Source organism: Argopecten irradians, chromosome 12, assembly GCF_041381155.1.
Source record: "Argopecten irradians isolate NY chromosome 12, Ai_NY, whole genome shotgun sequence".
In the NCBI taxonomy this organism is placed as follows: domain Eukaryota; kingdom Metazoa; phylum Mollusca; class Bivalvia; order Pectinida; family Pectinidae; genus Argopecten; species Argopecten irradians.
Window position 1 is genome coordinate 11,980,310 of NC_091145.1, and position 27,046 is coordinate 12,007,355.

A 27,046-nucleotide genomic window follows, 5' to 3' on the forward strand; every position below is an offset into this window, starting at 1 on the left:
GAAAGGTAGTGTATGAAACACCCAACAAGTGATAGAAATATCAGGAGTTCATCTTCCACTAGCGTAGGCTCTAGGAATGACGAAGTCACCAGTGACGTTTACACGAAATTGGTTAACGTGTAATGAGAGAAAAGATATAGCGTCAACAAAAAAGAAGGATCGTTTAACAGGAACGGGCGGAAATGCTATAAAATGTCCGGATATCTAAATGTTTGACTACATGTCTATTCCCTTAAGGTGTATATATGTTGATTAAGAGCTAAAGATGGTAACATTCCGAGTAAATAACGTGATAGTAGTTCTTTTGATTTGATAATGCCTAAATCAGAGCTTTTTTTCCTGAACGTAGATGGACATTGAAAGACATGAATCGCCTTTAACAATTATAAGGACTCGTTTACAGTCTTTTTGTGACGCGGTGTCGTAACTGAGGTGTGTTATATTTTCACTGACAAAAAAGCTGAACGCAGTACGTCAGGCTTCGATGGTTTTTATATAAATTCTCCTGAGAGAAGGCCCATGACATCGTGATTGGAAATATATTAAAACAGATATACACTATTTAGTTGTTAAATTTCGCGGGTTGTTAATTTTGCGACTTACTCTTTTGGAAAGTATTCGCGAAATGGCGTGGTATTTTCGCAAATTATCTTATTCTTATCACAGGCTATTAATCGTAAAAACACGATTTTGACCAATATCGCGAAGGTATCAAATTTCACGATTTTAGATGGATCCGCGAATTCAGCGAAATGAAAACCCCGCAAATATAAACAATTATACAGTATACAATCTTTGATAAGTGATTGAGTTAAATATATCCTAAAAGTCAGAATGCAAAAATTGAAAACGCGAAAATTTGAACTTCTTGTTTTAAGTTAGGGTATATGATCTTTTGTATTCACCAAGGGGAATCTAAGAAGGCTATGGATACTGCCAAAACCGGATTGTTAATGATAACAAAAGTAAGGAAAACCATCGTCTTTCACTTCCTTTGGGGATCTATTTAAAGCAAAATATAATCGTTTTGGACGTAAGCATGCTTAAATAAATCCTATCTTATTGAATGTCACAAATATCACTGAAAGTCGGTCAGATTAGGCCAATGAAATTAAATCTCAATATATGGTCTAATAAACATAAAGTTAAAATAGGTTGTATCATTATCAATTCTTTCTTGTGACAATAACCTTCCTGTTACACTTTACACAAAAAATGTCAAAATAACAAGTAACGTAAAGCATTGAACATCTCAAAATCTACCAACTAGGCGGCGCTTTTGTAAAATTTGTTTGATTTTCCTTTACTTGTCTAAAAATCAATAGAAAATGTCATAACAATTCTACAATAAACGTTTCAGATAATGCACAGTTATTTAAGACATTTCTCATTCAATGTATAATCTAGATATTCCAATCATTAAGATTTAAAGCTTTTTACTTTTTTTTCCTAAATTGTCCTTAGGTATCACATTATATACGATTGTTGAAATCTTTAGCCTTGCCTTCACCGGCAGGCTGTAGAATGTTTATTTAAGAAACACGTTAGTTTTTACAACTACCATTGTATTTAAAAATAACGTGATATTCATAAAATTCTTTTCGTTTTTGTTTTCGATTCTGAAAAATATCACTGTTGAGATAAAAAGTCACGTGATGAAGATACTCTACTATGATTAGTGTATTTTAGCATACGAAACGGCACAACAAATAGGACCCAAATGTTGACTTACTGTAAATGTACGTTAAGAGTACATCACATAGCATTGTACAAGTGGCTAGTGTTCTGGACTGAGGCGGAAAGGTCGCATGGAGAAGGGAGAAAGGGAAGGACTGCTGCCAGAGCCGTGATTGATTAAGGCCGATCGCGTTTCAGACAACGAAATCCTAGTGTTAACCGTCTCAGAGATGGGGTTGTTAGTGATACCGTTTACAACACAGTAAAACTCGAAATGGATTCTACTCATTACATCGGCGGAATCCCAGAGAGTGACACTCACAAAAGTCTCAGGCGAAAGGACTTAAAGGACTGGCTTCAACACACACAAAATGCAACGCCCGCATAGGTCAACTAAGACGGCCGTAGTTTGAATAGGCATATTACCCAATCATGCGGCATGATATCGAAATACTTTGATACCGAGAAACACAGATACTCGGTTCATGATACCAGGGGATATTTAGTTTACTGCCATGGGGAAATTATATATTGGTGAGGGCTCCACAATGAAATGACACAGAGGCAGACTACAGAGCAATGGATCTGTCAAAAAGCACAAAGCAGAAAACTATAGTGAAAACATCCAATTATTCGGCAGTTTTGGTGAGGCTAATGGAAAGTATAAAGGTCAAATGACCCCATCCAGAGGTCACATGACTCCATTCAAGGTTATACGAGCGTATAACATGTGTATTGTAGACATGTGGACCATATTCGTTCCGTCTGGACAAATCATTTCGTCTAAGACGTCTTTCATTGACAATCTGAGTGTATAGAGATTATTTGTATGTCTACATAAAGGGACGAGTTTCTGCATAGATGTCAGATACACAAAGGAGGGATCTAATTGCGGTTATTACCTATTATTAAAATCACGTAAATGATTAGCAAGCTGAAAAAATGTTCATGCATTGATAACAGTAATATTTTTGTTGTTGTTATGGTATCATCCCGTCATATGTTTAAATGTAATTACAATGAAGCCTGTCTTAGCAGCAACCTCTGTATAAAGACCACCTGCCTAATAAAATCACTTTTCTTTGGGTGCGATTCGACTAATAATACCACAATTGTGCATTGAAACCACCCTGCTGTAAGGACAAGCTCTCCTCTGTCCCTTGGATGGTCTTCATACATTTGACTGTAACACAATCTTTAGACTCTTGACTCTTTTAATATTCATGGCATCGGTAGTACATGTAATAAACAGATTGTACATAGGACCAACTCGATTTGACTACACCCGCGACAAATGTTTTCATAAAGTGTCACATCATTTTTATGGGATATGCAAAACCTTAATCCTAAGATTATTTCGTGACCTTCGGACAAAATTACATGATATTTAAATTATACTGATGCTTAATCATTTGAGATGAAGAAATGCAAACATTTGAACAGAATGCTCAAACGTATGAATGCTAGCATAATACGAATAGTAATAATTCAAACAAAATAGTTTTTAACTTCGATGTGTCGATAACTCACAAGAACTGGCCAAATACACTTATCGGCACCGAAAATCCTCAAAATCACAAAATTATCCGTTCGTTGATGATAAGATTATATAAAATAGGGTGTTTGATTTCTTTCAGAAGATTGTGTATGGTGACATGTACGGCGAGACAACTTTAATTTGGATTAGCTGGAAAGATTCTGACATACATTAAAATTTCCCGAGTGGCTTTACGTAAATGTCGTGTCATGTGGACAAGGTCAGGTCCATTACGGCATCATTAGAATGTGAAACTTAATCTGCAATCAGACACGTAGTATCATGGCGTCAAGGTTGAATTGATATGTAGATAGTGACCTTCAAAACGGAAAGAAGTATAATTGAACTCGCATCTCTATCACGTTTTATTATTTGACATCATTTATTTGCCCCGGAGTAGCAATTGAGGTGTGAAAGAAGTGTAAATACGGATCGACCATCAGTTTACAACGGATAGTCCCTTCTGATGGCCACTTATACCTTTCGCTATAACAGCCAAGGTAGCGCTGAGGTCCTTTTATTGTAGTTGTTGATGAAATCCAAAACAAACTAAAAATTCAGATGAGAAATTTAATAATCCATAATTTCTATTTTCTTTTATTTCATGGCAATTTTCTCTTATATAATTTTTCTGACAAACGTCTCAGCTTTATAATCATTTGTCGTTTCCAAGGAATAATTGGGAGACCATGCGCAGTGTCATTTTATCTAAAATGTCTGGAAATGCTTCATATAATAGCTTACATAAGCAATTGGTCATTCAATCGAAAGTTACGTCAAAGACCGGAAGTCGATATATGGTGAAGGAAATGAAGCGTTCACATTGTTGGAAGACTGATGATGTGGAGACTAAGATTTACGCCTGTAGGGAAGGTCTACTGAGGTGATAAAATATGTATTCTGGAAAAGAACAAATTTGGTCTACGGTATATTATAGCAACAATTAATCTTATATGGAAATAGCAAAATATAGAACGCAAACACACTAGCGCAGAAAATTAAAACGCTCGTAAGCGCAGCTCAAATGCTTCATTACATATATTGATATCTGGATGTGTTCCTTGCATCATGCCTATTGATAACTGTTTTGTCTATTTTTGTATCCTTTCAAGAAGTTGAGTCGTTACATACATGGAACTATTTTGATCAACACATTATTGCATGGAATTTGACTGATCTTTCCAAACCATCACTTCTCTCTGGTGTTAGGGATGAGCGTTGGAAATTGCCCCATTGGTATGACCGGTCTTTACGTAACTGATTAACCTATCAACGATTGATTCGCCCCTTCGCAGAATCATGTGGGCGTGTGATATTACCTTAATTAAGTAGTAAAATATCCCATTTACAAAACCAACTAAGCCCGACTGTATAGTCCGTAGTCTCACAAAACATTTGTAGGGACACACGCATATCATCAATCACAAGCATACTAGGGAATTCGTGAACAAATGACCTTCGCTGTTGAGAGGAGCTTAAGCTATATAAAATAAAAGTGAAGCCTAAAAAGGTCACTGACATAGAATGATATAATGATTAAGAGCCTGTGGGACACAAATAATCAGTGAATATGTTCCATGCTTTTCTTCTTTAACAACTCGTCTTTTTATAATAAATATTGACCTTTTTCATGGGGGAGATACCACACTATATAATGGGGATTTGTAGCAAAGATGAATGAGGATGTTGAGTCTGAGCACTTACATTGGGAGTGATATGACGCTTTACCGGGTATCGGGCGGTAAATCAAAGCTATAATGATGAGGAAGCTGGAGATGCTGTGGCCGAGATTTTGGCGGGAGTGACAGCCACTCGGGACAGTGGATATACGTCTGATCCATAACCAGCGTCTTACCATCACCAGGCGTGTTTACCAGCACGGCCTGGTCCAAATTAAGATTGCCTCAAAAGACAAATGATTGACGAACAAATGTACAATCTCTTTATGAGATTTGGCTCGAGTTGTTATTGGTTGGAGCAGACTACATCAAGAAGGCTTGAACTTTGGACCCTGACAACTGGTCACTGCGATTGACCGAATGATGTAGTAGTGATAGTCTCCCAATTTTTTATGAATAACTTCCCATTTGTCTTAGGTTTAATCTAATAATGCAGGTTAATTTAACTATTGGTCTAGTGTCTAGTTTTCTGACAAAAAGCAATTTCTTAATTACCATCGTCAAAACTAGTATACATCGTTATTTGTGTGTCCATAATATCTTATCAATGCAAAACAACAACAAAAACTAAGTAAAAAACAAGACAACTCTAGCGTCGAACGAAACGATTTTATGTTCCCCTGAAGGGCGAATTGTCGCCATGTTGCCTTATTGTCCAACAAAACGCGCTGTTCATAGCTGTTCTTTGTCTACAAATTTCCAGCTGCAGATGCAATACAATATTTTTTTCTGGACATCAGGCAAAAACTTCAAAAGGCTGCATGTCTACCATTCTCCAACACAACTGAAGAAGTACGCCACCATTACACACCGACTCAAATACACAACGGGGCGGTTTCCTTACGGAATTCAAAGGTTTACAATGGCATTACAGTTAGAGTAAAGACTATTAAGTGTCACATAATCTCCAGTTAAGCACATTTTCTCAACATAAAATTCAAACTGCCTGTGAAAAATTTCTCCCTTGCGCCAATCCAGGGAGACTTTTATTGACCAAATCTTTGATTTAAAGTTTCGTGAAGCTGAAAAACTGCAGAAACATGAAAATCTGTTAATTTGATTTGTACATATATATGTTAATGATGCTTATAAAACACAGTAAATTTAATTTGAAGAATCATACAATGTTTAGTTTTTGTGGTCAATATACTGTAATAATGACAAAACACGTGTACCGACATTAACGGAAACCCAAAACGTACGGATGTTTATTGCAATTTTATTATGATTTAATCAAAATTTTTAAAGAGCCCTGGTAATAGAATGGGATTATGTTTCGGGATGCGAAATACTAAAAGTCTACATTTACATGTAAGGAAAGTGACGCCAGGCAAATTAAAGAAATTAATATGATGGAACACACCATATCGTATTACGGACCCCTAATGAGTTTATTTTGTTACGACACGGATGTGATGATATAACAGGAACTGCAACCATTACATAATCAATACGCATAGCTTTACAGTCTAAATACATCATTCAGCGGTTCTTTTACAATGTATATAGTAAGTGTGAACAACAGTTGACTATACAAAATAATTCTTCCCCACAGAAAAATAGGTCCTCCACATTGTACCTTTTAAAAGTTTATCAAACATACGTGAAATGACACGTTTTTAATGTTTATTTGTATTTCTAGAACTATAAAAAGTAATAGGTTTCATGCAAATGGTGTACTTATGCAAAGAAAACGTACATTGTAGTTAAATTTTGCAAACCGGTTCGGGAATAGAACCTATGTCTTTTAGATGAACTTTTTCCTTTTTTTGTTTAAGGCTTTTCCAGACATACTACAATTCAAGGAAATGTCATAAGCGGTCATTTACCCCATATGTTTGAATTTTTAATACAACTTGAAAATTGAAAAGTAAAAACAATTGAGCTGTGGGGAAGGCATTTGTTATTTAGACCAGTGAATGCGACATCAAGATAACAAGATATTGTGTATTGTGCTATATTCTACATTGTTAGCCTGGAATGCAAACGAGAGAAAAGTAGTTTAAAATCTTAATATATACATTTCATTGTGAACACAGGAAATGTATTACGGGTTACCTAGCAAGCTTTTGTCACCTTTATGAGCTGAAAACAAGATGGAACAAAATGTCGAAACCTATGACAGCAAAGAAGGCGATGTTTAATTTCATTTTCTTTATAAATCAGTTACATTGTATAAGACAATTCGCTTTTCAACTTTGCCATTTCCTGTTGACTATTATGCCGGCATTTCTTAACTACAACACCAAGGGTCAAACACAGTTTAATCATAACCAACAAAGATATGACGGGTTATCTCCCTTAGTATCAGCAAGTGTAATACGTCATGGCGCTGTATTTGATTGTATGGATATATACATTATCTTATCATGTTGCGTCCGCTTCAAGTGTAATATATATGAAAACCTGGACTACTTCTCTTTTTCATTCTTGGTAAATTAATCTGATTGAAGCAATACAACCCTACTTTTACTAATTCTGTTCAGAATCCGTGAATTTTACTAGAAATGATGAGAACAGCTAGTATCGAAATACCAATATTTTCATCTAGATTTAATGTAGGAGGATACGTGTTTTTTTCTTTCTTCTTTTCAAGTTTTTAATCGACTCCTTTATACTGTTTTACGTGTTCTAGACGTGAAGACACACTGTGTGATATATATCTTAGTTATATATATGGTTTTATGTTAGAGTTAAATTTATTATCTGTACTACATTTAAATCTGTCTGTAAAGACAGCCCAAAGGACCAAGCAAAACTGGTCTTTAAAGTCTGAGGATCTTTAAACACATATTATGAAATTATATTGCAATTGTCAATTGGGACAGGTGGTCTTTATATAGAGGTGGTCGCTAAGGCAGGTTCGACTGTACATGTACTTATTATTTTTGCTTTCAGACAAAAAATGTTTATCTAATGATCAATGTACTCATTGTTGATAATAACCAGCAGACATAAATGTACGTCATATACATCCCATAAAATGCACCCTTAGTTGTCTTTTTATTTTATAAGAAGCCATAAATGCGGACGAGCCTTCCTTGGGCTTTTTTGGTGCAAAAGAGTTAATATGTTATTTTTTGAATTCGTATGTTTTATTTCTAACTTTTCGCATACTTAGTCAAGTAGATTATCATACATTTTAAGTTGATAACATTTTCAATATCAAAATATAAATACCTCACCTACAGAGAGTATTCTATACCATACAACTAATACCTGGTAAATCGCGACGTTTCATGTATCATCTTTGCATGTCAATTTAAACAATCACCAAATCTTTATTTATATGTCATAACATTATCAACTGGATTGTGTTGCTACTGCTTTATTCGCTCTTCGCATAAAACATGTTTTGATATGATACCAATATGAGAAGTTTCTGCAACATTTATTACTTTAGTGTAATTACTATCTTGATAGTTTGTGGGCGAGTGGAAATTGCTTTATTCCACCAAGCCAGTGCTACCCATTTGATATAAAATGTTCATAAACTAGGCGTTATGATGAAGCTGCACGTAAGAAGCAACCTTGACCTAAATCACTAACCTCTACTTACTCTAGCACACAGAAGGCAGTCTGGTGAGACAAAACTATGGCGGAAGTGGTTATGTCAAATTGCATAACCCAATATGGTGATTTATTAATTATTGGCCATGCAGTCATGTCCTATGTCCAGACCCCAAGTGATGTAACTCATTCCTGTGTATTACAGCCTACAGAGGATAGTCAGAGAATGACACGTACACAAGGACTTATCACCCATGGAAACTTCATAAAGCCATATGTTATCAGAATGTCGTTGTCTATGTTATATATAGCAGTCATGGATACCAGGAAGTCTTAATCCATTATTGGTCTGATGATTTATGAAAATGTGTTCTTAACATAAGTCTCCAAAGTAATTCCTGCGACAAAGAATACAGTATTTCACTTTTTTTCGTTCAGTTTGATGATTTGTTTAACTAACGTCCCTTTAAGGGTTATTGGACTTGACTATGTCATTTATATACAGGTATATGCAGAATACCTGAAATGAGACTTTTAACTTAAGAATTCCAACTATTAGCACACCATATGTATAAAATCAAGAAAAGAACACAATGGTGTTGTCAAAAAATAAATATATATTCCAATTTAATTTTAAACTTAATAAAAATCAAATTCCAGAAATGTACGAAATGCTGAGACACCTCTTTATGTTATGGTCTAAACTGTCAATGATTATCCTGTCATATCTTCAATCTATGCGTATTTACTTTTAGAATTCAATGATAACACCATATACTAAATAACAGACCTAAACTTGAGCCGAATATCTGTTAAAATGGCTTCACGAGGCAGACATGTTGTTTCCATAAGAAAAGTTCGTTTGAGGCCATTTAGGGTAAATTGCGTGAACAAATTATTACAAATAACAATAATCCTACTTTCTAAACTAGTAGAGATGATGGTATTGATATAAATATAAATACATTGGTCTAATATATTGTAAAACACGAAAATACCGCTTCCTACATTTTCACCACACAATCATAACCAGTGGTACACTCTTGGAAATGTCAACAACGCACCTGTCACATTTCTGTCATTTTGACGATGAGCTTAAATTTTTCTGCTGAATGTTGGAAAATATTGCAAGTGATTGTTTGCTTAATCTATGCATGACAAACATATACAATGTGCATATAGGTCAATTGTCATGTTACATTATGTCTCGCCATAAAAATCCGCTAGACCAAAAAATACAAGTTGTAAAAAAATTAAAACCGAAAGTACGAAAACCAGAAATGACTGCCCAATATGTCATCGCAAAAATAAGATCATATGTTAACGATAAACTCATATCGGGTTGACATTTGACGCTAAAATAATGTTAAGTATAAATAAATAAAACACGGCAAATAAACATGGTGCTGTGATTAGTCGTTTCACTAGATATTTCTCTTTGAAGTCTTCACCACTCGGCCATCGACCACCGAGTTTCAGATGAAGCCTAACATGATAAAATGTAAACCATCTTGTGAAACATTTTACAGAAGGGATTAAAACAAAAGGATTTAATACTAATCGGTGTGAAATTGTCGTGTTTTCTCGTAAAGATCTTAATTGTTAATGTCCGATGACAAGCTACTAACCTACTTTTGTTTAGAATCTTCTATGAAGACTGTATTATTACATGCACTTCTACTGTTCTCTGAACTTAAACCGATCAACCTCACTGAAGCATATCCGTTGTTAATGGTAATTGTGTACGCCTAGGTCACATGACAGACACATCATGCTTTTCTTTATCATGTTATCATCAAATTGTCAGGTATCAAATACTCAGCAAACACATTTCCCCCATGTCTTCGTATGTTACTTGATACAAGGAGTGATACAGGTGAAGGCTTTAAATCATCTTTCTGTGACCAAAACGACGTGTAAACATCTCATATTTGTACGACAGAACAAACCGATTATTGATCCGTGATATCAGTATGGTAGCGGAGTCTGATTCAGCGTCTGAATTCCATTATAATCTTGTTTACACGATTACAGGAAATAGAGTGTAGCTAACTTCTTGATAAAGCTGTCCTCATTTCTTGCCTCATCACGCACTTTCCTCCGCACGGATATTAACAATATTTATGATATCACTACACGCCTATTATTTTACTTTACTTATCAACATCGTTTGTCCCTCTACCACGGGGAGAGGAATTTGCAAAAGCTTTGCCTTTTGTTAATTTCCCAAATGAAATATTCTGAAAATCAAAGATATATAATTTTACAATTATTTTGAAATGTCCTGAATATTGTTAAATAGTAAGAATATATTTACGAAATTGTCTTCGGCAATAACTCTCTTTTATATCTTTTTAAATGAACTAAATATTAAACGTTAGCCATTTTATTTTTTTCTTATTCATAATCAAATCAGAAATAGCAACGGGTAATATCTACCAATAACCGGTTTTTTTTAATAAAAATGTAAACTGGATCCTTCGATATAGAAGCTTCAAACCGTTCAGGCATATTTATTAAAACGCCTCATCGTGTTAGCCCGAAAAAGAAGTGTGCAATGTCAACCGAAATTTATTTTTGTTTTATCATAATTTTAAATGTAAAAAGGAGGAGTGTCAATTTGGGCCCTCTGGTGGCCATGAGCGATAAGCATTTTTTTTTGTTTACGGATACCCGGGGGTTAGGATATAATGATATGACCAATGATTAAGGTCAGGTCGAAGTCCCTTTTGAGTTATGGGGGTGAAACAGGAGGGTCAATTTTCTGTTTTGTTCAGTGTTGTTAGAACCAAATTATACTTTTTAATGATTTTTTATGAATTATAAGGCATTTATATGTTAAAAATAAAACACTTCGGAAAAGATTACTTAGTGTCAAAAATAGGTCACAGTGACCTAATTTTGTTAAATGTCTATATTCAAGAATAAAGTTCATCTGGTGCTATAATATCCCAGACAAAATGCTATATACATTATATTAAATTGCATTGGGCAATACATTTGCATATCATAAACTTAGGCAATAAACATTGTGGATTAGAAAGGATTGGGGAGGGGGAGCAATGGAGAGAGGTGAGGTTTTGTTTTGGGTTTTTTTTCAAACTTTAAAACACCAATAATTGTTTTTGCTTATGTTCAGAAGGTCATATACTTGCTCAAATTCTTTGTTATAAAATTTTGAAATGCAATAATGATTTTGTAAATGTTTTAAATATACATTGTATTATAAATGATTAAATTCTCTCAAATGCGATTAATTATTGAAAGATAAAACTATTTGAGTCAGTTTATCTTATTTCTGAATAAAACAATGCGCTCTCCCTCTCCATCCCATCTCATCTACAATATTTTTTGCCTAAGTTGATAATATGAAAATGTATTGCTCCATGCAATTTAATATGATATATAACATTTTTTCTTGTATATTATGGCACTTGATGAACCTTTTCTTACATAATTGACATTTTAAAAAATTAGGTCACTGACTTATTTTTAGACACTAAAGTTATATTTTCTAAAATGTTTTATTTTTAACATATAAATGCCTTATAATTCATAAAAAATCATTCAAAATTATACTTTGGTTCCCACAAAACCTGACTAAACAGAAAATTGCCCCTCCTGTTTAACCCTCCATAACTCACAAGGGACTCCGACCTGACCTTAATCATATGTCATATCATGATCCTAACCCTCGGGTATCTGTAAACAAAAAATAATGCTTATCGGTCATGGCCACCAGAGGGCCCAAATATTGACACTCCTCCTTTATCATTTGGTTATTTCAAGTCATTGAAGTCTACGAGTAAAAGGATTAAAGTGTCATTTAAGTGATGAATGTATTTTAAATGTTTCATTTCCAGAAGTGGCACTCAATATCTGAAAATATCGTCAATGGAACATGTTCTCTTGTGATACTGACATGTTAAGTAAAACCTAGATAAAAGCAAGAGCTCCCAAGCTGCTACTTTGTTATCGTCAACATTGAAGCACTAAAATATACCAGTACATTAAACTCAATGTCTTTCCCATAAGCGCCTCTGATTCTTGTTGTAAAAAACTCAAGCGTATGTTTGACAAAGCCGTGGAGTAAAACCTTAAATGCTTTTCATTACTCTTATTTGTCACATGAAGATCGAGACAGTTTTTGTTAATGTGTCCTATTCATTTTCTACAAGGCTGAAGCCCGAACAGGTGATTTGTTTTCCTCCAGTTATCTACACTACTAAATTACAATAAAACCCAGAACGACAGAAAAATTGATTTTAGGACTTAGTGAGTTCTGAACATACAGAGGTTATCGCGCAATATATCATTCACGGCGAGATTATTATGCGTCCGCCGAATCATTGCTTCATCAGTGTTACACTTAAATCGATCTCGGAGTCAAAGTGTATATTTTTGTCTAGAACACGTTAAGATTATTTTGTTAAGATTATTTCTAAATTCCCGACCTCTGACCAATGTTTATTGGCTTCTGGAGCCATTGTCGATATATCGCTGTCTTTCGGCTGGTATCTGGTACGGACAGCCGCGTAATCTATCGAGTTGATGGCCGGAAGACAGTTTCAATCCCCAAGTGCATGCTCAATGCGTTTATGTTTCTCGCAATGCAATTAAAGCAATTTGGAACAGTTAATTAATATCAGTATGACAATTTCAAGGGATGTGATTCAGTCGTCTTGGGATATATATCTAATTATAGAAGGGTTTTCAAATGATGCGCATATTCATTGGGCGTTTTGTAATTGTGTAATTGTGTAATAGATTTTACAAACATCCACAGTCATGTTGCCTAATGTTTGTACATGCGATATTATCTTCTAGGTTGTATCCTTTGAATTCAGGATGCTGTTATTTCAAAAAGATGACGCCAATAGTTTTTAAAAAGATAATAACCCGTGGTTATTATTGTGAAAAAGACAAATCTGAATACCTTGGTATGTCATTGAAAAGAGAATGACTCAATTACTGTAATTGACCAATTTTCTTACAATGTGTCACTTATGACATGTAAATGACGTATTTCCTGTCTGTCAGGAAACGATTCTTGTCTTCAATGTGTTTGTTTGAAATAGGGTATCCCCAAGCGTCTATGAGAACACGCTTGTCCTTCCCGTAAATTATGCCAGTCCACTGACTATAATAATAATGTCACTTGTTATGAACAAGAACTTTTTTCAAATATCTTTTTTTAGGTATTGTATGGAGCCACGGTATCCGAGTTGTTAAGATGTCCCGACGTATAATATGTACAGTACCAAAGGACCCACCCCTCTGCCCCCTCCTTTCTGGATCACATGTGGGGCTTTTGTTAGGTACTAAACACTAGTCGGAGGGTTTTCTCCGGGTACTCCGGTTTTCCTCGACCATCAAGTCGGGCACGTCCGTATATACATATGACTGCTAATATGACGTAAAACTAAGCAATCCAAATGTTTGGTGTGCAATAGACAAACATGTATGGACGAATGGTACATGTGTGCTATTTAAAAAAAAATGTGATAGTATAATTTCTTCTTGTTTTCACTACCAATACGCTTTTGTGAATAGTTGACGAAATGCAAGAAGTGACGTCAAACCCCATGGACGTCAAAATTCGATAATGACGTCATGATTGTAAATCAAACCAAATCATCATCATAATATGACATTAACAAATCCAATATGTACAAGGTTTTATTTCAAAAGTCAGAGCAGACATTACTTTAAAAAATTATATGGGAAGGGAAGGAATGATTTGATTTCATTCTGCCAAAGGCACAGGTTGGAGCACAGGTTGGAGCAGATGACCAAAATGGTTCTTACCACCCAAGCTCCTTTAGCCCATAACGTTTATGTATCGAATAGCAGGTATTTTCCACCTCAAGTTCACCGACCCGCATATCGGGCTAAAGGTATCACCAATTGTGTCATAAAGGCTTTCATAGGCTTTCGATCCATATACTAACTCAGGCGTTTAAGAGACAATTGAGATGTTATGACAACGCGGTGCTATTTCGAGGATTTTAGTTTTGTACATTTGAGATGAACGGAACGGTTATATAAATAACGAAAGCAGGCGGTTGGATCAGATATAGAGCAGTTAAAGTTTTAAATGAAAAATATTATCCGTCAGTACATTTTTATGGCAAAGCGCCATAAACATTATTTTAAAAAAATGAGTAGAATGGCCAAGATGTGGAGCAGAGGAAACGACCCCCCATATTTGTATAGCATCTTATAAAACAATACTAATTCAATTATCTTTACATATGTTCTGTGGTTAATGAATGTAAATGCCAGGGAGCGATCTGATAATAGCAATAAAATTTTGTGACATAAGACAAAGAATTCCATTATCTAACGAAAGAAAGCTTAATGATCAGAGAGTATTTAATAGTTATATTTCTACTCGTGGAGTTTTAAAGCATTAGTTAGATAATAACCGCCGTGCAACAAGGACATGTTAGCATTAGTGAACGTAAAATGTTCTTCAACTCATTTTAAGTTTGACTTTCTTTGTGGGTAGCATACATATAGAACAAACAGAGTTGGATACTGTTTCCAGACATGTAATAGATTAACGTGAAAATGTGTTTAATGTATACGTATACTTTGCGACAATGTTCTTTATTTTACAATGATCTTTGACGCCTGTCTCTCTCTCTATATATATATTTCCTCTTTGATGTATATGTATGCTTGAAAACATGCTGCACTAACGTGACCCTCACAGTATTTCCGTGTTATCTCTTTAATAACTTTTACGGAACATAGAACCTCTCATTGTGTTGCATTACGCTCTGTTAATAAGCGCGTCATTTAAGGAAAAGGAGACTTGTCAACATCCTCAGAAAAGTCATCCTCGATATGCCAGGGGTGAATATGACTGTCGTTATATCCACACTTGGCTCCTATTTCTCGAAACAAAAGTGCAGACTCAAGTCAAAACTCTGCATTTATAACTTGGGTTGAAAATTTTGATTAAGTCATTTTTTCACTTAATTAAGTTTGTTTCGAGAAATCGAGGCCTGGTGTATTTCATAGCAGTACTGAAGCCTCGGTGTGCGACAACGGAGGAACAGATAGTTTGGTCGTTTGATGTACATGTATATAAAGAGAATCGTATAACGGTGAATTTGCACTTGAGTGTCGTTCTCTGTAAATCTTCAAAGAAATTCTGTGAAGACATGGGGTTGGCAATTTTTTTCTCTCGAGCTTGCTTCGGTTTTGATATGACATACAGTGTATTCCAGGAGTGGACATTACGCGAGTGATAGAAACCCCTAGGATAGAGAAATGGTGGCGTTGATATTCTTTCGGCATCGTTAATAAACAACTAAGCATAGCAAATGACAAATACGTTAAGATATGATTAGGGTAGATCTTTTGTATCAATATTAGTTTCATAACATTGAAGATTTGACTATTTTGTAAATAATTTTATTTCTTTTCTTTTTCTGTCATGAAATAATCTTTTTTGTTTATCTTTATGTTCAAATCTATTTCTATGTTCAGCCCTATAATTTAAAAGACGAAAAAAGGAATATAACTTGGCACTGGAAGCCAGTCGTAGCTACGGATATCTCTGTACGCAATATTCACTTTTGATCGAGATATCCTAAAGATAAATCTACGCTGGTTGTGTCAATTTAATTGCAAAATGATGTAACGCGAACAAATTCTTATCGTCTGTAGCAAAAATGTCTAACTTTGGTAATCTGTACATACTGTCGAAGTCTAACTGGTGGTTTCCCAACCAATTAAATGACACGATTCTGATAAATCTTGAAATAAAACCAAAATGTAAGAGATGTGTTTTTAAGCTAAGTAAATATATAAAGATCTGTGCACAAGATGCCGTATATGTATCTATATATATTACTATAGGATACAGAAGGAGCCACAGACCCTTGACTATATCGTCAATTACACTAACTCAGATAACACATGGCCTGATAGTCCAGTAGGGCCACTAGACCGATCGCCTGTCGTGGGTTCTCCTCACTTACAACAGTCATGTCTGCCAACCTTTTTATAATTCTGACGGGAATAAGAATCGTTCTTTCAAATCATGCGTCTGGATATCTTTTTTAAGAATTATACAATGCGCCTTGTATTGAAAATCAATTCAATCTTTATTGTTTCCCACGGTGGAGGTGTTCATTTGAGGTGGCTTTACAACCAATGTACTGTACTGTTATGGTATTCATCGGTGGCTACTACCAACATTACCTCTATATCCTACCTAGTAAAAACCATGAAAAACTTTGATACCGCCAGGTATTTCATCGTGACTAAGTAACTGCCGGGTGTTGACTTTCACAGGAATACAGACACTTTGAGATACAGAAACGGCGTGAGTAAAGTACATGCACCATTAATCGTCGATTAATCCCACCTTCCGGTGATTGTGATATCATGCAAATCACAGAAAAAAATGTGACCGAAAGGTGGGATTTCTCAACGGTAAGTTAACTTATACCCACGTTGTTACTGTATCAGGAAACCTTCATAGTTTAAATTACTTTTTTAGATCATTGGGAATTGAAGTAAGAGATTATTAGGTTTGCATTGCCAAAGAACATAACGCGTCAAATCACTTGAAAAATCTTGAACTGAACATGAATAAGAATAAATGATATATTCACTGACAGATCACTAACATAAATATTTGCGAGTTATGTTGGGATATTTGCAATGTCCATTTTGAATGCGTCCTCCCATATATGGCATCTAAAAGCAGTTCAGCAATCGCAAAGTACCTTAAACACTAACGACTGGTCCGATGTACCTTTGCCTATACACAGCTTGCCCATTAATTAGAACTATACGACAGAGAAAATGACCACCCTACCTGATATCCCGTCGTAAGACCACCAATCTGCCCACGGTGATGGATCTGAAACGAGAAAAAGACACTAATGCTACAAATAATTTTACCATTTTACAAATTGCTTTTATCTACAATGTGAAATCAATGAGAGGAACTACCAGCATATAGACCTCGTGTCCAGTCCCTAAAGGTAGTTTTTCATTAAAAGCGTGTGTTGTAATCTCGCCATTCATTGAGGTTTGAATGATTGGAATCAGTAGTAAGCAGACGACACCAAGAAAAAGATATTTGACAACAGAAGACAGTGCAATCAATACAAGGAGTTATTACCCAGTGGTGTTTATAGCGTCGGCTTCAGGGGTGATCGAGAAAGGACCTTTATACAGAAACCGTCAGCCGTGAGACTATCATGTCAGTTTTATATGCAAATAATCAAAGAAGTGAAAATAAACTACCGGTTTATAGGCTTTAAACGTATATAAACATTTCGCTTAGCCTCGACAGGAATAGAATGGAAAGCAGCTTAGTCCGTTCGGTTCGTCTGCGATTTGAAACCTATCTTGTTTTGTCCTTATACGGACTCCCTATTTTCACACGTCTTCCTGCTTTTCATCCACCATTGGGCTTGTACATGTCTGTTATTTCCGGTGATCATGCCTATTGTCGGCGTATGTCTCCGTACGTCTGCATACGTCACTTCTATTAATATGCTTCAGAAGATTGTGTAGATGAGTATGGACAAGACATTTTGGTAGCATTTATCAAGGTTGAATTATCATCATTGGTCACGTCATTACAATGTAGACACCGCCACACAACCGAGAGGCATCGCTGTTAGTTCAAACAGGACGATGCCCCATTTTGAATGTTACCCTTTTGGAGCTCAGGTTCTTCGCCCTACACTTTTTCACAAAATGTTGTTCACGGTAAAATTACGAATTTCGCAAATAGCAAGATATTACGACTTTGCATTGTTAAATCTTCGTAAAGGTAATCATGATTATACAAATAGATATCCCTTGATGGTCATTTGATTCCAACTTGTTACCAGGGGATGGAGAATACAGCACACTGACACGAAAAGATATAACAGAAATCGCACTTTACATTTTTGGTACATACACCGACAGTTATTGAAAACGGACTTCAATGTACAAAAGGCAACCAGAATTGTATTTCTAAATAGACGAAATAGATGTTCCAAATGCTTAATTAGGAGTTAAGTTGTTGAAAGGGTGATTAGCTTATTCACTTAATCAGTAAAATATAAGTTTTTCATTTGCTGCAAAACCTGTGACTATAATATATATTCCCTATATTTACCAAGGAATATATCATTGTAAAACTAGAGGCAGTTCAGTAGAAAAACATACCAATCACAGGCCTGCAGAGACTTCCTTTGAAAATTACAGAGATAGTGACGCCCAACTTCAAAGCAACATTATCAACTATACAGTGTACTGTTATACAACTCGTTTGATGTACATCAAAGAATCAAATTACCAATATCAGCTGTCGCCACCATTCTTACTGTAAAATAATCCAGGGCCCATTTTCATGAACGTTCCTTAACTTTAAGGAATCCTTTAACTTAGAATTATCCATAGGGTAGCATTACGGAAGGTTCCTTGAGGTTTTCCTTATCTCCCGTAATGCTTTCCTGTCTAGAAATTTAAACTAAGCCCAGGAGTGGATAATACATCAGTGAAAATAACCCTTGGAGTATCGAGGATGATAGTGTGTGTACCATTGTGTCATAAGCTTTGGTGCAACAACGTAGCGTGTGGTAGCTCGGGACACAAGGACTATAATTAAAACTGATATACGTACTCTATTACGCATATAAGTGATTTAATATTTCTTCTCATACGTGCATTCTGGGACTAAACCTGGAACCACGCATTCATCAAACACCATAATTTCATATGTCAAATAGATTCGGAATAAATCCATTGTCGTGCCCGTATACAAATCGAAGTGCAATTTTAATTGACAGATACGTTCGACTTTCGTATAACGGATGTCATAAAGCTCTGTGATTTCTAATATGATATCCGACAAAAGTATTAATTACTGCGCAATGATATAATTTGATATGATACCCTACCGTGGCACATATCACGCGAAGAACTTTATTAATCCGCTTCGAATACATACTCATCTACCTTAATTACATATCTGAACTGTATTTTGTCCATATTGAAGAAAGTTGCTAAAATCATGCATTGAACATCAAATGTAGTATCAAAACCTCTTCACGACCACGTGTATCGGAAGAGTAAACATATTTTACTTAATTGATGATAACTTCCATGAATTGTATATTAAATTACAATATAGTACGACTGTGGAAATGGTTATATGTAATTTAAGGTATATCAACAGCTAAGAACTATATCTGAAAACATTTATACGTCCACCACGCTTAAGCCCCCATAGACTATGAAACATCAGGCGTTTCTTCTGACTCGTCAGGGATGAGTCAGAATGCCATAGAGGTGCTTTGATAAAGGGAGGAAACTAAAAATCCAAAAGCGTATGACTCTAAGGCCGTTTTCGTTTATACTGTTGGACTAGTTGGACACAGTTGTTCGGGTTTTCTTTAACTGATGACAGATCCGGTAATATTATATTTTACACGAGAGCTGTCGAAACCTTAATAGACCTTTATCAAGATCTACTTAACCTTCAGGTTTTATACCTGAAATCCTTTTGTAAAAGGTCGAACCAGATGTTTAGCATACACACGCATCAGAAGGTTAGGTAATTCTCCATTGCCGCCTCTAACTAATGTCACGAGCATGGGAATAAATTAAATGTAATTTATAATAAATTTGAGGGATTCGTTTTTTTATAAGGTTGAACTTCCTAAACAATAAACAAACAAAATCCTAATCTATTAACAGCCGGGGTCATTTAAGTACAGCCTTTTATACATCGTGCTTCTTGTGTGGATGTCTGTATGATTCTAGAGGCTGCTGTATATTTGTGGTGTGTGTCCTTGTAATAGTGAGAGACCCTTACATTTTTATAGTGTTATCTAACTGCAGCAAACTGCCAAATACGTCAAACAATACATCCCACCTGATCACTCGTCCCACTACCTTTATGCCGAGCGCTAAGTAGGAGCAGAGAAACATCCACTTTTAGAGACAAACAAACCTGAGGGAAAATAATTTACAAGTAAAGGTATACACTTATTATGTCAATGTATCATATCAGACTTAGAGTATATCATAATTTCAAGATTTATTCAATCATTTAAATTGTATGCATTAGAATAAATGTGGACTAAATGCCTTGTATATGAGTTTAATATTATGCTCCGACATTTGCTCCGACATTGAATACTAGGTACACATGCTTGTGTGAACATGAGGCATGGCTGCATACCGCCTGGCGATAGGTCAACTGTTCAGAAAGAGTGAGGTTTATTTGGTTTATTTTCTTCACAAGTTTATTTACATGTCTTAGTTTTGGTGTCATGTTTTGCTATAGAAACGACGAATCCAAACGCTAATGTTTCCAATAATCCATTACGCGGCACATTTTATCTATAATTTTTCATAAGAGATAATACCCTTGTTAAGAATCTCGCCATACGGTTTTTACATAGTACCACGATTAGGGTAGCCATTAAGTCTTGAACTTGATTGCAGCCGGATGTAAAGCGTACAGGTACATTTATTGGGAATTCGATATAATTAATCTGTTCTGTATTCTTATCAAATATTTACAGGCCATCGACTGCACTAGCCACACCTGTGACTGTCACCCAGACAGCCCTGACCTTGGTGCTAATCAATACAACCATAACTAAATCTATACATGTGCAGGTAATCGTGTGAAGTTGAAAGTCGGTAGTCATAGGTTTACCTACTGTACTATATAAATATCCATTAGAATTTTCGTAGTTATGAGCTTTCAAAATTATTCTATTGAGTTTCACCTTTGCAAAAACATTTGTTTAACAACAGGATTGGGCATCTTATAAAAGCCCTCTCCCGACAAAGATGACATATGGATAATATAACATGTAAAATGAATATGTTTCTATTACATGTACGCGCTCGCGGGAAATTTCAAACCAGCATAGCCTTTTGCCATATTAAACTACTGTTTAAAATATCAATGTGCAGCAACTGAATTTGTTTTTATTGTCAAAATACGTAAAAGTGCGACAATCAATGCATATCTGTTCCTCATATTTTTTTAAAAGTTTGAACTATAAGCATTATACACAATATCTTTTATATTTGCATTTTAATTTTCGCCTAACATTTTATTCAGAATTTTAAGAGTAAAAAAGTAAGTTGATAACAAAATTCATGTTCGTTGCGTAATTAGTTTTTCAAGTTTCTTTAACATAAGTTCAATCAATACGATAAATATTTTGTTTTCTTATTTAGGATGGTGCTTTTGTCATTTCAAGAATATTATAACATTTGCCTATCGCAGAACTAAACTAGACTCGGAAAAGACAATTGCAGTTCATCGACATAATGCTGCGAGCCTCACTGCTTTATCTTTCAGTGTATAGTAACATGTTAGTGCGCTTTGTGAAATACGCCTCAGGGTATACATATCTCTTCACTCATTTGCCTTTATCTGTGGTAGAAAGTCTCTCCAGCAGGGAAAAAGTTGCATAGTAAGACAGTTAACGATCTATTTTAAGAAAATGTCCATTTTAGTAGCAGATGCTCATGTCTGCCTGATAAAATCTGAACTGCTGTTTCCCTTTTTGCACTGTTTAACTAGTTTTTAATAAAATATAGGTGTGCCACTTAATTGGTATGACATTACTTCGGTAAGTAGAAAAAAGTTTTTTGGTAATCATATTTGAGCGAAATTTCCTTTTCTAAATCTGTTTGTATTGTCACGATGGCATGATGCTTATGGTGTTCCGATATATTCCGTTAGAAACCTGCTTACTTTATGTCTGCGGTTTTCCATTGGATACTCCGGATTTTCTCCTAAATCTGAAACCTTCTTGATAGCTCTATATCTGTATAATACGTTTAACAATACGAAGCCCCATGTACTTGCCGACTGCTATGGTATTAAGTATTATAGAAACAAACACACACAACCACATAACACCCGCTTTTTATAAGTTTATACTCTAAAAGTGTTGTCTTCATCTGTTATATTGCATATTGTAATCTGGTTTGGAAATTTTTTGATATTAATACTATGTGTTGTCATATTGATGAACTCTTACATCTTAAACAAATCAAATGTCCGTTATCAGTATAATGTTACCGGTATGCTTCAGTAAAATAGCACTATAAATTAGGCAATAATCCCGCTATGACAAAGAGACAACAGAAACATACCACAGTCTCCCCAAATGCACACGCCCTTAACACGTACAACACACTGCGTCCAAGGGAAGATGTCCCAAAATGACCTTAGTAAGATATTACGCCTAATCGAAAAACCAGTTGTCAGATAATGCATGTCACAACTATTTTGTCAAAGATAGTTTTACCAAATTTGTCGATTCATATCCAAGTAAAACATACACAACGATACGTCCTATTGCTCTACTGTTAATCATGAAATATTGTTATCACTTCGATGTTATCCATCTGCCGATGTAAAAAAATTATTTCATTTACGTCTTGCAAAGACCTATGTTTTTTTATGTTTTCTTCAATTTAAGGGTTTAAATGCAGAACTTACATGGATAATTAATTCATAACCCACCAAAACAATGAAAATGCAAAGCAAAAAAAAAAAAAAAAAAAACCAAAAACAAAAAAAAAAAAAACCATGTTACTGTCGATATATCTCCATGATCAAAAACAGATAGAAGAAGCCATATTACAGGTCCAATGATTGACTTGTCTTTTTTCCGGTCGATGACCCTAAACACACATAATACATAAAGACTCTAACGACTGGAGTATGATATCGATAGATATGTCCGCTGATTAACCCGAGACGGAATACGAGTTGTTTATCAATACCGTCCGACTGGTACGGACAAGATATATAAACATGCCAGAAAGAAACCAACACGGTTCGCAAATATCCGTAAATTGAACAATAGTAGAAAACCATTAGGCATTCAAAACATTTCGGCACAGACGGTATTGTATTGGAAATCAACCTTTAAACGTGCAATATATGTCACTCCGGGAGTTATTATAACGGTTAATGGGTAACAGTTTATTCAGCATGGAATCACGAATTATCCCTTTTTCCCGCAGCTTAGCATAATTGATATAAACATTCATGAAAGTTACGACACCTGCATACCATTTAAAAATCGCTGATCTCTCGACTTCGAAAATTAAACAAATATAATTCTCCATACTGCAAATATCTAGTTTTGGGATAGAACTTTTTAATAATCGCTATCAGCCGTAAAGATATTACTGTTACTTGTTGGTAAATGGTCGTTAAAGATTGAATTGGTCTTTTGTTTCTTTATGCTGAAGGCCTGATATATAATCTTACCCAGGAGACATACCACGCGGTTCTGGCTGACAAGTATACGGGCTTATATTACGTTCATATAGTCCCTTAACAATCTGGCGAACATGTTACTCGAAATCGAATTACTGAATGACTTAAAAGTCAGACGAAATTGATATATAATTAGACTTAAATTTGTCGTACATTTGCCATCTTTAGAAAGCATACTGGTACTTTAAAATAATTAATTTCTGTACAATAATTTGGTACAGTGCAATTGTCTATAGTTTACCTTGCCACAGTAGGTTTTGATGTAGAGAAGATGCGATGAATTATGGTTTTAAAGTACACCAAGAGTTATATATATACCTAAAGCTCCAATAAGAACATTCCTATATGCTTCATTGATTTGAAATTGCGCAACAAATACCTATAACGCCATGTGTTAACATAATAAGGTACCTCTATAAAATCATCACCTAATGGGAATATTATCTAATATGACTGAAACATCCTAGATTATGAATTACATCCTAAGACTTTTTCTTTCTCAATAGTACATCGTTTCCTCGTCAAAATAGATTATTAACATCGTACCAGTTGCCCAATTCAGATTATTGTTATTGATAGAAATATTACATTTTATAAATTTAAAAGAAAGTGTGTTTGATTGCGTGCAACACTCTTCAAAATGCTGGATTTTATCTTATAACCCTTGTTATTCAAATATAGGCAACATAAATTATCATCAATCACAATATCGAATCCTATGTGGAGAAGTGGCCAGGTGTTGACCGCCGGGCAGTGGTTTTTATCCGAGTACTTCGGCTTTTCTCCACATGACCCTAAATTACCATAGCCATAATAGGACATTCAACAATAAACCAAACGTTTATGTTATATATTCTGTAATTAAACATTGGCTGTCCAACTTTTGCATGCATTGGTGTGTAAGATACATACGGTGTTCTAGTAAATCCCATTTCGTTTGGCATATTGCTGAGTTACCTCCCTTGCGGATAAGTATATCATATTATGACGTCATTATTTTGTGAATAAAACTCACGTCGTGGTCTCTGTCTCTTAAAAGTATGACGTTACACTGGCAAATAGATGACTTCATAATCAATACCTACCCGCAAGGGTAGATAACTTTATATTATGCAAAAACAAAATAGTGCACGTTAGCAACTTCTCACACTGGAGACAACCTAGTCTCTCTCTGACCTCTACAAAAGTGATAAGTGTATAGATACACGCCAGATCCCAACTATCATTGTAAATAATAAAACCTGCCATACACTTGGTTTAGGAGTGACATTAAGTCACAGTAAGGTGGTAATGTAAATATGAAGTGTAATCCAGATCAAAGTCGTTTCATTTTCATTCTATCCTTATGACCAAAATAACATTCAATTTCAAGAAAATTATCATGCTTATTTTGCTCTAGCCGTAATTTGACCTGCATTTAAAAAAACGTGTTAAAACAAATGCATATCCATTGTTGAAACAGAAAATTTTCGGAGTGGGTTTGATTAGTTTCACTGTATATACACATAGACAGGAGACGTCCCAATTCTAGTTAGAGAATTCAATGAAGAAAGGGGGAATCGGTTACCTCCATTATATAAGGTTAAGCTGAATTGAATTGAGAGAACATTCGCCAACCTATTGGTACTGCAGTCAATGACCATGGTAATTAGAGTAAAATTCTATTTCTGTCACTATGACCTTGCACTTGTATAAAGTCCACTGATTGTCTAGAGCAAGATTACAAAGATTCAAGGAATCATTAGACGTCATGTATTTTCTTTACTTTTTTTTCTTTTGAGAAATTTAATTAATTCAGAATTTTAACACGGCGACAATACAAACCACTAATGATTAGAACAATTAGTGACGCCACGATTGCCTCCTATTACTGACGTCTGTTGTCAATGATGATACTAATTAAAGTGTCTTCTTTTGGAACTATTCTCAATTTAGCAGTGTTTGAGACCCATCGTATGCACCAAATGTTAGACATTCTCTTAAGTGTTGTAGGATGAACATTCCGGCTCTAACATGTGGCAAGTTAAAATTTCCTATTTCCTTCGGAAAAATATTCATTCTAGTGGTACGACATAGTGAACAGACTGTTGAAGGTAAAATAAGGCCGAAACATAATATGTCTTTTAAGGGCTACCCGACAGACCCTAATTTTATACCCTCAGCCCTAACGTTTTTCCGCTTTTCTAGGATTTTTTAAAAAAAAGTCGGGATTTCCACCTCAGACTCCGGTTTCGGCCATTAATATAGAGTGAAAGACATATTAAAAAAAATAGTTTTGCCAATGTTATCCTAAACTGACATAATTTGGCCTAATGTGTCTTTTATGTTCGTTCAACAAACTGCCCTAGGCATGTTCAATATGCTTGTTTTATAAAACTTACGCCTTTCTGAGGAAATGGTATATTTTTATATAATATGATTGCGCTTGCAATTTTGTATTTGTACACAAACTTCAAGATTAATTGTCGTGTGACGACCATGTATGACATCAAGGGCGTCTTTAATGATATTGAATGAAGACAATACAGTATGTTTATTTGCAGGGAATGTTAAAATATCTGTATAAATAACAAATTAAATTAAGAAAATGACAAAAAATGATTAATTTTGAGAATTAATAAGAGAGAATATTTGTCACGATCGAGTTTCAATCATTTAGCTAAAGTCAATAGAAATGTTTTAGTTGATAATTATGTGGATCCATCGTTCTAAACTATGTATTGTCACTTTAATCAGATCTGTCAAAATTTCTCATTCCGTATTTTATTTGTTGGTTTGAAGTTTAAATAGAACCATACTGACTGCAGTAAATCAAGTAAAGACAAATATCCTCATTAAAACCGAAAGACATCAAGGTTTTTATGAACAATAAAACAATTCCTCATATAAATTGATTACCTAGAAAATATACTGATGGATTCATTCGGAAGTACTAAAAAGCGCATATACTTTTGTACGATGGAACGCATTTGTGTGTAAATGAGACACTTTTCTCTGCTAAATCGCATTTCGAAGAGAGTGTTTTCACATCAAAGATTAAAAAACTTCTCTTAATGGTTTTTATTAACAACCAAATATAAAAGACAGAAAGAATAAAAACACAAGTGTATATCGAGAATGACAAATATATAGCTTTAAATGAAGACTTCTGGATGGTTTTATTAGGAAACGCAATTTCCATTCCCAGCGCTATCATCATTGAATTCTGACATATCATCAATGACAGATCACAGCGACCCAACCGGCCATGAGTATGAGTATTAAGTTACGTCCCTAACAATACTGTTACGTCAGAATAGATCTACATGTACATGCAAACGGTCGATGGCAGCAAATAAAATACTTTAATGA

General features: G+C 34.9%; 1 protein-coding gene across 1 annotated transcript in view; it reads right to left on the reverse strand.

Annotated features, from left to right (window-relative positions):
* Positions 1-27,046, reverse strand: part of LOC138336768 (carbonic anhydrase-related protein 10-like) — a 74,283-nt gene that overhangs the window by 26,699 nt on the left and 20,538 nt on the right. Inside the window, exon 3 of the mRNA XM_069286324.1 lies at positions 17,243-17,287. Coding sequence (XP_069142425.1) covers positions 17,243-17,287 — 45 coding nt within the window. The remainder of the gene's footprint in view (positions 1-17,242; positions 17,288-27,046) is intronic.